The 12,886-nt window shown below is 37.7% G+C and overlaps 1 protein-coding gene across 10 annotated transcripts in view; it reads right to left on the reverse strand.

Annotated features, from left to right (window-relative positions):
- Window positions 1-560: 560 nt before the first annotated feature.
- mafgb (v-maf avian musculoaponeurotic fibrosarcoma oncogene homolog Gb) overlaps window positions 561-12,886 on the reverse strand; it is a 38,892-nt gene continuing 26,566 nt past the window's right edge. For 3 of the 10 annotated variants that reach the window (XM_038284681.1, XM_038284679.1, XM_038284684.1), the window contains 2 exons: window positions 5,335-5,400; window positions 561-5,219 (listed from right to left, as the gene is read on the reverse strand). In XM_038284681.1, coding sequence (XP_038140609.1) covers window positions 4,737-5,219; window positions 5,335-5,370 — 519 coding nt within the window. In that variant the 5' untranslated portion in view covers window positions 5,371-5,400 and the 3' untranslated portion in view covers window positions 561-4,736. Of the gene's footprint in view, window positions 5,220-5,324; window positions 5,443-5,520; window positions 6,040-12,886 lie in introns of those variants that run through there. The other 7 variants (XM_038284687.1, XM_038284688.1, XM_038284680.1 and 4 more) reach the window with 5 other exon arrangements.

Here is a 12,886-nt window from a genome sequence, read left to right on the forward strand (position 1 = left end):
TTATGCTGTATAACCCTGGTGTACTTGGCTTTGGTGTCAAAGACTTTGTCTCATCTGTTCTTAAAGGGGTTCATACATTGGAGCGTTTCATTCTGCCTTTAGAGATTCTTTAACCCACTTCAGTTTCACTGTTGGGTTTATTTAAATGGTTTTTAGCTTTTAAAATACCACAGTAAGTACGTTTAAGTTAAATCTCTGACTGTACCTGTGACAGGAATCTGTTCTCTGGAGATTATTTTCTGACTCATTACCAGCACTGATCTTACATATTGGATCAGTATGCTTTCTTGTTTTTTTCCATTTGGAAGAATGAATAACCAATATTTTTCTATATCACACTTCCCAAGGACATTGCAAGCCATTATTACAAGACGAAATTTCATAAAATTGCTATATATATATATATAAATATATATAAAATTATTCTTTTTATAGGAATTATATAGCTTGTAGTAGTGACCTTGTTGCTAAAGTAAAAACATCTTTCTCCCTCTGCCCCTCATCAATTCAACTGATTTAAAAAAGGGAAATTAAATACTGCAGTAACTTACAGTTTTTTGTTTTTTTATCGAATTGTTGTAGGTATTGATAGCTGTAGGCAGAATCTTCTGTGTTGGTCTTTCTCAACGTACATTAACCTAAGTTGGGTCTGTTTTTTTTTTTTTTATACATCTTTACCAGTGGTGCCTGTAAGTCACATGTTAGAAGTTTATTTTATATCCTCCCCTCATTTTGGAAACTAATTAAAGAGATTTATCATTTCAGACGTCACAGTTAACTTTCAAGGAAAACTATGTAAAAGCTAAAAGACTCGAAGCCATAACTAGACGGAGGCAAAGCTGCATCACTTTTCATTAACGTGTATAAAATGCTTTAACCTCATCACATCACGTTGCACCTGCAATTAAAAAACAAACAACCTGACAACCAAACACAGATAGCATCACTCCTCCAGTGAGGCAGGACTCTTAATTTTACCCAACATATTTTACATAATAAATATGTCGGTTTAACACATTTGTGCTTTCACAGATTGGATCCTATGCAAGCTGTGGAGAGCACAGAGTAGGATGAAACACTGTTTAACAGAGGCACTGACAGCAGTGGGCCAAAAAAGTTTAACTGAAAAAAAAAAGAAAGAAAACAGGTTAATAAAATAAAAGTGTGTCATATGGGTAGGCTTTAACATGCAAACATATAATTCTGCATGAAATGCTAACTTTCTCTCACTGTTGATTTCAAAATTATTTGATAATTTACAAGGTTGAGGACCAATTTACTGATCTGACCAACTTTACTTCAAAGAGGAGTAAAAGTTCAGCTAATTCTGTCCTTTGCTTGGATGGTTGAAATCAAAGGGGGTGAAAGAAAGTATTTTTTCTTTCTGTTCATTAAAAGCATCATAAAAGCTAATCCCCACCTTTCTGGAGGTTCATAAATAAACTAAAAATCAGCCTTTTTTAATGTAATTTTTGGCTTTTAGTTCAGATAAATCAGATAAGGCTTAGGGACAACTGCTTTGATACGTGAATGAAACTTAACCTTTAGTTTTCTTGAATTTGAAAGAATACATTGTTACAGTTCTAACAAAACAAAAAAAGAAACCCTCCTATTGTAAAAAGACACACATCAAATAAACAAAATCTGCATAATTCTGAACTGGCAATCCGCACTGATTTCTCTGAAAATCGGTATTGGCCACCAAAGCCTGATTAGTGCATTAGCATCTCTCACATGCTTTTGTTTAGCAGAGAAAGTTAAGAACAAAGGCTTTGGTTCATGAACTAAAATAATCTATAAATCAATTAATTTACCTTTTAGTCTATTAACCCTATATGAGGTGTTTTTTTTCTGCAATACAGTGCTTGTAAAAAAAAAAAAAAAAAAAAAAACCTAAAAACCTCCACTGAGCGAGTTGGACCACAAAGATAATCGGAAACTGGTATTTGCAATTAAAACCCTGATTTGTGCATCTTTAACATTAATGGTTTAAACCTAATGAATTGTTTGCATTTCATGAAAACAAATGTTTAAAACCAGGTTATAAATGCTTGGGATTATCGTACTAAGAAAAAAGGTCAACCTTACCCAGATAGACAAACCATGAAATAGTAGAATATAGTCTTTCCACTTTATAAAACACCGTATACACTTACAAATATCATTAAACGTCCCTGACACTTCCAGAAGAGCTCAAAAACTAACACAACAACAACATTAAATATACATAAAATATACAGAGAAAAACAGAGTGCTTTAAACACACAGTAGAAAAATAAGTTACTGAAGGATTAGAGAAGATGCAGCCACAAAGCCCCAATCACAGAGTTTCACTTTTCTGCTATCTTATCAAGATAACTCGAAGAGACAAGATTATTGAGCCCGTCTGTAATTTGATCCCCAAAGCAACAGGACCTCCAGATCAGCACTGGCAGAGAAAGTAATTCCGTATCAGCCCGCTCTGAAATTTGTTAAAAAAGCAAAAATGTTCAAATTCACTCCTTGCAAGTGTAGCTTAACAAATTACCTCACCAGGCCACAAAGATGACTAGATTAGAGAAAGAGTGCAGATACGCATTATTTCATCATCCACCATGGGCTGAAATGTTAAACAGATCCAAATCATAACCAGAAAATAGCTAATAATCACCTCGTTACATACCTATACAGCATACCAAACGCTAGTCCACTGTTACGCACACCTGCCTATTTACTAAAGAAAAAAAACAAAACAAAAAAACAAAGCTATTCAGTAGTTAAGCCACTTTTGGTACAATTGCAAAATAGAGAGATTACTGTATATCAAACGGATCTTGTGATACTTACAAACAATGCAAAGATAATTGTCTTTATAAAATTACAGACTCCACTATACACAGACTCTTTGAGTATAGAACACCACAGAGGACTACTTTTAAGTAAAAGCCGGGGAGGAAAACAAAAAACAAAAAAACAAAAAAACCTTTTAGATTCTCTGGAAATGTGTTTTCAGTTTTCCTTATACAGTAGTTAATAAGGAGTATTATTATTCTGGGAGTCTAGGAGTCTTATTGTTCTGAGTCTGATAGCTACAGCAAAGCTTAATCAATGCACAACAAACTCCAGAGCCGGCCACAATTATTGCTATCCCTGGTAATGGTGCGTCAACCTGTTCACCTAGGGACGAACAGATGGGGACTCTTAACCATAATCAGGCATATTTTAAGATGCATCTAAATATTTTCTTTTCTTTTACTGAATGGTTGTTCAAGTTGTTTACTGAAATTTTGAGTTTGAGATTATGCATATTTCAAGAAAGGGTTATAGTTTTTCTTTTTTCATGACCTGTTTATAGTTTTTACACGTCTTTACCAGGGGTTAGCAAAAATGTGTCCAGCAATGAATGCTGCTCAGCTTTACATCTGCATCCTCCTTCAGCTCCTCTTGGTGCATATCATTATGAAACCAAGGCACTTGGCCTTCCAAATTCTGGAAACTCTCACACATCAAGGTAACTTGGTTATTTTCTTTTTTAACTGATAGGGTATCTTGCATTTTCCTTATTTCAATTTAAGCTAAATATGGACTTGTAATTGACAAATCCCCTCATCAAAGAGGATTTGTACGTAATACTGGAAGATTTCTGCGATTGAAAAACAATTCAAACTGGAGGGCCAGGAGGAACAGTTGGAAAAAAAGAAGGGTTGGACATTAAAAGTGAAAGACCACAGAAAATAACACAACTAACTAAACATAGCGATACCAGAACAAACACTCGCCACAGAATTTCACAGAATTCCTGATATATAACATTTCACACACAGAGAATACACCTTGGACCTCATGTGAATGACAACACAGTACAAAACAGTAGAAATACAGTTACCACCATTGTATAATATAGATTCCTCTATTAGTACTTTTCTGAAAAAGTTCTTGGGTGAAACAAGACTGGGCTTCAGTGCAGTCTATAATCAGCAGGTCACTTGTTTCTTTGTAATACATAGCTGTTGTATAACTTGGTGCTCTGAGTACCGATTTATGAGTTGAAGAGGCACCAAATCAAAACTGCAAGACATTTGAACTGACCAGATTTTTAATCAAGTCTAATTGGTAATCTAGTGGATAAACATGACATTTTTTCCCCTGTTCCATTAAGAGCATCCGGCAATGACTCCTGTTGCTTTTTTATATAAATGTATTATTCTGTTGTATGTACTTTGATGCACTTTTTGGGTTTTTATAACAGTCGGACAAAGTTAGATGCACGCGATGCACAAATAAAGAGTCATCTTTGTTGGATAAGAAAAAAGAATGGATTAATTGTATGGCCATTTTGTGACCAGTTTGTGCATCCATACAGTAATTTAAGTTCAACATTTCATTAAACCCAACACAATGTCCAAAGGTTCTTTTTCAGGTTTTCTAAAATAAATACTGGAGATTTAACAAGTGACCTTAAATAAAATTTTCCAATTCTCTGACATTTGCTTCCACATATTAGCCAAGGGACCCAGTCTGCTCTAGATGATCACGCTCTGACCAGAAGCCTCTTTGTGAGCCTCCTCTGCTTCCATCCTGTCCTTCATCTGCACTAATCTGAGACGGATGATGGGAACACGCTGGGGTGGTCCGTGTGACACCGCCCAGCTGCTGGGTGTCTGTGCAGGTGGAGGAGAGGGGAGCGACAGAGAAGGAGGCTTGCTCTGATGCAGCTGAGCTCCATCCTGTTACACCCTTGTTTAGCTTTCTCTCCCTCAAGACCGTGCGTCTGTCTTTGACTTGACTATCGTGATCACGCTCGTCGCCGTCGCCACCTTCCCAGGTATGAGCGGGCTGATGACCGACGACGGCACCCCTCCTCCTCCCCCCCCACCTGCCCTGACCCCCACCCCGACGTTAGGGCTTCGTGCCACAGTCCTGGCGAAGGTCTGCAAGGCTTCATACTTGGACCGGAGAGCGTCAAGCTCGACGCGCATGGAAGCATTCTCATTGGCCAGTTTGTCCACCTCCTGCTGCAGCTGGGCCTTCTGCTTCTCTAGCTCCTCCTTCTGGGTGACCCGTTTGACCCGGCAGCTGGCGGCGTAGCCTCGGTTCTTGAGGGTGCGCCTCCTCTGTTTAAGCTGCAGGATCTCTTCTTTGGAGAGCCCCCGGAGGTGCTGGTTCAACTCCCGTACAGACATGGTCACCAGCTCCTCGTCAGTGAGGCTGGTGCCATTTTCCCCCGGCTCACGCTTCACCTGGAGGAAACACAAGAGAGGAGGGCGATAAATCATACCGGATCAAACCAAATACAAAACTGAAAATTGGGTTGAAAAAAAAAAAAAAATCACATAAAAACGTACTTTCATTTACCTTTAAGGCTTTATTTCCTTTGTTAGTCGTCGTCATGCCACAAGAGCCGTGCTCTTCTGCGCAAACCTTTGGAGAACACCGGAGAGAATAAAGCGTGAGCAAAGAAGCCTAAGAGAGAAGAAACCAAATAATGAAAATCTGACACTATCCATGTAACACAGTGATGTACCACATGGTAATACCGACCAGAGAATAGGGAGATATGAAGCTAAATCTACCATTCTGGCCCTTCTGTGGGAGCATGTTACACATTTTAGCATCTGTATAAGACTGCATGAGTGAAAGTGACAAACGCTTCTTAGAATTTCCCTGACTTCCTGTTTCCTTGTGGTTTCACTCAGTGCCCACTACCTTTATACTCTCAAGCTCTCATTGGCTGGCTCGAGGCCAATAGCGATGAAATGAGCAAGAGAGAAGAGGAAGTGGTGAAATTTGTAGGAAGGACTCCTGAGGGAAGCTAACTGTTAATATCCTGTTTAAATATAAAGACAGACCCTTCCACAGATAAGAAGCTCACCGAACAGAGAGCCTCACTAAGGTTTTATACCCATCAAACCTAATTGCATAAAGTTGCATTAGAGCAACCAACCTCAATGTTTCTCACTGAGATTTTATGTAAAAGAGCAACGTACGTCAGTCCATCATTGTGAAACAGACTGTTATTGATATCCAGCTTTTCAATTCTTCAATTGTTTCTTTCTAAACGGTGCCATAGATCTACATTAAACCTTTCAAAGTCTAAGAGAAACACATAGCAGTTACAAGTTTAGAGAATTGTCACATTTTTCTTTGCTAAATCGCTCACGCTCAGGTAGACTGGAGGGAAAGCATCTGTGAGGAATGAATTTTCGGATCTAGTTCTAGACTTTGACTGGACCATTTCATTACATGAAAATGCCTTAATCTAAACCAGGGGTCTAAAGCTTCGGCCCCAAAGAGCCACTATGCTGCACCTTTTGGACATATCCCTGCCCCAACACAAATGACTGAAAGTTAACAATAAGGCCTTTGGAAAACATGCTGGTATACCAAGCAGGTAATACAGTCTTTTGATTTATGTGTATTGCAACATGACTTTATCCAGAAGTTGCAGGACAGCGGTGGGACAGTAGGTTGGAGTTTTAGATCACTGATATTACCCATTCAGTTGTGGCTTTGGCTGCATACTTAGGGTTATTCTCCTGTTGAAAGGGGAACTTCCACCTCAACCTAGGGCTGGACTATATGGCCAAAACTTATACTATAATACATTTCTTAATCTCAGTTGATACAATACAATTTCAATATCAAAAAGCCTTAGAAACACTGCCAAGAATACACACAACAGATGCTTGTACTAACTTATGGCAATTAGTCTGCAAAGCTTAAAAGAAATCCTATTTGTATAAAAAAAAATAAACACATAAAGCTAGATAAAACCAATATTGTAATTTATTGACAAATGCTTTTATTTATTGACCGTAATGTATATTGAAACATCACCAATGTGTTTACATTTCATATCACCAATATGAATTAAATATTACTATATATATTGATATCAAAATATTGTCTGGCCCAACTTCAACCTAAAGTCATTTGTTTCCAAGAGGTTTTTTCTAATTGTCCTTCATTTATCTTTATGCATCATAATCTCCAATAAACCAGGTTCACCAACCCGAGTGGTGGATCTCTGCAGCTCCTTCAGAGATGCTTCTCTGAAGTTTGACAGCACAGTCGTGCCATCCTCTTTCCATTTTTTTTAGGTGAAGGTAAGAACAGAGCTCTATGAGATGTTAAACCCTTTAAAGTTGTTTTATATTATTTAACTCTCCCATTTTCTACAGCCCTCTCTGCATCTGTCTGCTGTACTTTCTGGTTGCTATTTATTTGCTAATGTTCAACAACTAACCTATTTGTCCTTACAGATTAGCTGGAGTCATTACTGGGATAAGATACAAATGCATAATACACTTTTCAGATTTGTTGTTTGTAAAACAGAAAAAACATGGATCATTTTCCTCCCATTTAACAATTAAACACTCATTAGTGTTGATCTCTCACATAAGATCTTAATAACATACATTTAAGCCTGTTATCGATAAAAAATAGAGAGAATGGAAGACTTCCGGTGGCGCCATGGTGTGAAAAGCAGGAGAAAAGGCTGCTCTGAAGAACACGATTAAAACTAGCGTTAAAATAAGGTAAAAACTGTAGAACATAGAGAAAACTCACTCTTAAAGTGACATAGATCATCCCATGGAAAATATGGTCAAGAAAGGAAAGAGTATGGAAGAGAAAGGCGGAAAAGAAAAGAGTGCCGGAACCGCGAAAGTACAGAGCCATGCAGGGGAGCGCTCGGAGCCGCCGAAAGGGGACCGTGACTCGGCCATACTTATCGAGCTACGAGAGCTACGAAAAGAGCATGCGGAAGCGGTAGGAGATAATAAGCAAGCAATGGCTAGAGTGGAAGCGAGTATTGGGGAGCTCATGGTCAGAACAACATCCCTGGAGCAGAGAGTAGCTCACATGGAGGAAAGATTGGGAAATAATGAAGATAAGATTGCGCGGGAGGAACGGGTGGCGACATTCCTGCTCCGAGAGGTGAGCAAAATATCAGAGAAATGCAACGACCTTGAGTCGAGGATGAGGCGCAACAACATACGAATCCATGGCATCCCCGAAGGTGCAGAAAAAAATGACACCATAAGCTTCATAGCACAATTTATTAAATCCCAGATTAAAACTACAGACGGGGTGGACCTGCGTATAGAAAGAGCACACCGGTCACTGGTGAATAAGCCAAAGGATAGCACAGCGCCTCCGAGGGCGATCATTGTGCGCTTTTTGGATTATAGGGTGAAGGAACAGGTGATAAAAGAGGCCTGGAAACAGAAGATCTACTATGAAGGACAGACTGTTTATTTCAACCAAGATTACACAACAGAGGTCCAAAAGAAAAGGAAGCAGGTGAGAGACGTCATCAAACAGCTGAAGGAGAGGAACGTGAAGGCGCAGTCCCCCTATCCGGCCCAACTCAAAATATTTCTGGACACTGGAACAAAGATATTCAGCACAGTGGAAGAAGCGGCGCCTTTGCTGAAAGAAATGGGCATCAAGGTGAAGGAAGACAGGCTAGAGAGAATTCAGCATGTGATGGCGCAGACGGCAAAGGGGACCAGTCACAGGGGTAAGCAGTCGCGGCCTGAAATCACGGAGGCGGACCTGAGAGCACTCCTGGAGTGATGACGTCAGCCGAGGTGGCATCGTAATAAAGATTACCATATGTATGTATACATATATGTATGCCGTTAAAGAGAAACTAATTGTCATGACCTGCAAAAAAGGGAAAGGACAAGGAAAAAAAAAAAAAAAAGGAAAAGAGGACAAAAAAAAAAATGATATTCGTTTTGTTCATAAAAAAAAAAAAAAAAAAAAAAAAAAAAAACGCTAGTTGTGAAATAATTTGATAGATTACAAGAAAATCGTGTTCATTAAAGAGTAATATTGAGGAGTTTGAGTCTTTAGGGCTTTAGACAACTATTAAGAAGTTGTCAATGCACGCAGTGCTTGTTCATCAGAGAGAAGGTCACAGCTCTCTGATGTTAGGACTCTTGGAAGTTCATTGTTCATGTTCCAGACAATGTTATGGGGTTTATATCCCAATAAGTGTGTTTATATTTTGTTCTCGTTTCTTCTTCTCAGTTGAGTTTATGTTTTGTGCAATGTACTTTTCTTTTCAAAGAGGTGTCAGGTACAGCGCAGCTCCAGATATGATAGCAATATGAATGGGCTAAATATAGTATCTTACAATGTACATGGCCTAAACCATCCTATTAAACGTAAGAAGATTTTGACTCAACTAAAAAACCTGCAATGTTCCATAGCTTTATTACAGGAGACACATCTAACAGAGAGCGAACACAGAAAACTAAAAAGGGAGTGGGTCAGTCAAGCATATTATGCTTCATTTGGTAAAAGGAGGGGGGTAGCAATCTTAATCAAAAAAGGGATATTGTTTGAAGTTGAAAAGGAGGTAAAGGATAAAGAGGGAAGATATGTAATGATTGTAGGACGAATAGGAGATATGACAATATCAATATTAAATATATATTACCCAAATGAGGAGAAGGACACTTTCTTGAAAGAAATAGTCAAAATAATAACAAATGATGCAAAAGGAATGATACTGATGGGAGGAGATTTTAATACAGTACAAAATAATATTTTAGATAGATACCCTTCTGACTTGGGACCACAGACAATAAAGTCTAGAATGCTAAATAATGTTACCAAAGAACTTGGTCTTATTGATGTTTGGAGAAGTATCAATCCTAAGAAGAGAGACTACACATTCTACTCAAATCCACACAAAAGCTACTCTCGAATAGACTATTTATATATATCTCAACAACATATACATAAAGTATTAAAATGTAACATAGAAAATATAACTATAAGTGATCATGCACCTATTCTGCTAACTTTAAGTACAAGTGAAGAATCTTGCTTTAGATACTGGAGAATGAATGTATCGATCATCTCCAATGAAAATATTGTCAAAGAAATCAAAGAGTCAATTAAGGAATACTTTGAAATAAATGATAATGGGGAAGTTTCACCAACAATATTATGGGAGGGAGGAAAAGCAGTGATAAGAGGGAAAATTATAGAAATAACATCTAGAATGAAAAAAGCCAGAATGAAAGAACAAAATGAGGTGGAAAATAAGATCAAAGAATTGGAAAGGGAACACAAACTAGGGGATACAAATATAATGGGAGAACTTAAAAAGGCAAAGCATAAATTAGAAGAGATATTAACTGTCAAAGCAGAAGGTTCTCTACGCTTTACAAATCAAAGATACTACGAAATGGGTAATAGGGCGAGTCGTCTTTTGGCATTTCAACTTAGGAAAGCCCAAGTAAATAGGCACATCTCCAAAATAAAACACCCCTTGAATATGCAGATTAAAACACAACCGAAAGAAATAGCGGAAGCGTTCGCAGAATATTATAAAAACCTGTATGATGATTCGGACAGAAATAATCGGGAGGATGAAACCTCTGCTTTTCTCAAAAGAATTAATCTCCCAACCTTGTCAGAAGAAGAATCGCTGGAAATGACGCGACCTATAACTCCACAGGAAATTCTGAAAGTTATTAAAACCCTCAAAAACAACAAATCCCCGGGGACAGACGGACTGCCAGGGGAGTTCTACAAAACATTTAGGGAAGAACTAACGCCAGTATTATGTAAGGTATTTAACTATGCACTAACGATGGGAGACCCCCCTAAAACATGGTCTGAAGCCATTATATCTGTGATATATAAAGAGGGTAAAGACTCAACCTTATGTGAGGGTTATAGACCTGTGAGTTTACTATGTAACGACTTAAAAATACTAACTAGTATATTGGCAGAAAGAATACAAAAATATATAAAAAAAATAATTAAACCAGATCAAACAGGATTTATCCCAGGCAGGCAGGGAGCAAACAACATTAGAAGGACACTAAATGTAATATCATGTGCAAAACTTAAACCACAATCTTCCCTCCTGATTAGTTTGGATGCCCAAAAGGCTTTTGACAGGGTAAACCTGAGTTTTCTATACCAGACATTACTAGGATTTGGGTTTTCAAAGCAACTTGTTGAATGGGTGAAAATAATTTATAAAAATCCAAAATCCCGAGTTCGAATTAATGGATATTGCTCAGAATTTTTTGATCTCAAGAGAGGAGTTAGACAGGGGGACTGTTTAAGTCCACTACTATTCGCGGTTAATATAGAACCATTAGCAGAAGCAATAAGACAGAATAAAAAAATTATTGGAATAAGAGATGAGGGAGGGGTAGAACATAAAATATCATTGTTTGCAGATGACTTACTAGTAATGTTAACAGAGCCACTAAGGTCAGTACCAGCTCTATTAGAAAGCCTTAAAGAATATGGGAATATTTCTGGATATATGACTAATGAAAGCAAATCGGTAGCAATGATGTTATCAGGTGAATGTCCAGCACAACTAAAAGAGAAAGTAAAGTTCAAATGGACCAATAAAGGATTTAGATACTTGGGTATAATCATTACACCCCAAACTACACAGCTATTTGAAACAAATTACGAGAAGCTAAGGAAGGAAATTATAAAAGACCTAGAAAGATGGGAGATTCTACCTCTCACCCTCGGGGGGAGAGTAGAGACAGTCAGAATGAATGTCTTACCGAGACTACTGTTTATATTCCAATCACTACCAATCTCCATCCCCAACTCGTTCTTTAAAGAAATGGATAAAAGAATATCAAAGTTTGTATGGCAAAATAAAAAAGCAAGAATTAAACTTAAAATACTCCAGTCCCCAAAGAGTAATGGAGGGCTAGGTTTACCTGAACTAAAGAACTATTATTGGGCTGCTCAATTGAGAGCCATAGCCCTGTGGTTAGCAAAGGATCAAGAGACAATATGGGTAAATATGGAGCAAAGGGCCTGCCCAAATCTGTCCCTAGATACACTGCCCTTCACAACAAAGCGGGTTCAAAAGAATCTCAAGATTCAAAATTACTGGATTAAGGAAACAATTAATATTTGGTCAAGAATAAAGAAAAAATTTAACTTTCCGGACTCTATATCAAGAATAGTAAAAATCACCAAGATTCCAGACTTTATCCCTGCTACTATGGACACAGGGTTTGAGAAATGGACGAAAGGGGGACTGGTATTTATAGAACAGCTTTTTAAAGGGTCAACAATGAAATCTTTTGAACAAATTCAACGGGAATTTAACTTACAAAAAAATGATTTTTACAGATATCTGCAGCTCAGACATTACCTTCAGAATCATAGTGAATGGCAGAAAATTTCAACAGACATGACCAAGACGGAAGAAATTCTATTATCAATAGCAAAAGGTGAATCAAAAAAAGCCATGATCTCAAAACTATACAAAAGCCTACAATATGAATCCAATATCAATAACAAGGGGATTAAGGAGAAATGGGAATTAGAGGCTAATATAATAATAGCAGATGAAGACTGGGAAGAAACATTCAGCTTTGGACACAAATTAACCAACAGCCCAACATGGAGGGAATTTGACTGGAAAGTCAAGATGCGTTACTTTAGGTCTCCAATTATTACATCTAAATATGGGGGGACATCTTGGCTATGCTGGAGAAACTGTGGAAAGGTGGGGGATTTTACTCATATATTTTGGGATTGTCCAAAGGTGGTAAAGTTTTGGAAAAATGTGCAAACAGATATAAAAAATATTTTAGACATTTATTTAGATCTGGATATATCTGTATATATTTTAGGAATAATTCCCATGGACTTGACCAATAAAGACAATAAATACTTGATCGGGGTCATGCTCCTGATTGCGAAGAAGTGTATAACATCTGCATGGTTAAGGCCACAACCTCAGAGTATCACAGAGTGGAGAGATAGAATCAGAAAAGTCTACATCATGGAAAAAACAACATCAAGACTACAATTTAAGCTGGAGACCTTTGAAACTAAGTGGAAACCTATAGCTAAATTCATATTGGGACCTTGACACCTCTTTGTTTTT

This window comes from Cyprinodon tularosa, unplaced genomic scaffold (genome assembly GCF_016077235.1).
Source record: "Cyprinodon tularosa strain WSP-4 unplaced genomic scaffold, ASM1607723v1 ctg201, whole genome shotgun sequence".
NCBI classification, from domain to species: domain Eukaryota; kingdom Metazoa; phylum Chordata; class Actinopteri; order Cyprinodontiformes; family Cyprinodontidae; genus Cyprinodon; species Cyprinodon tularosa.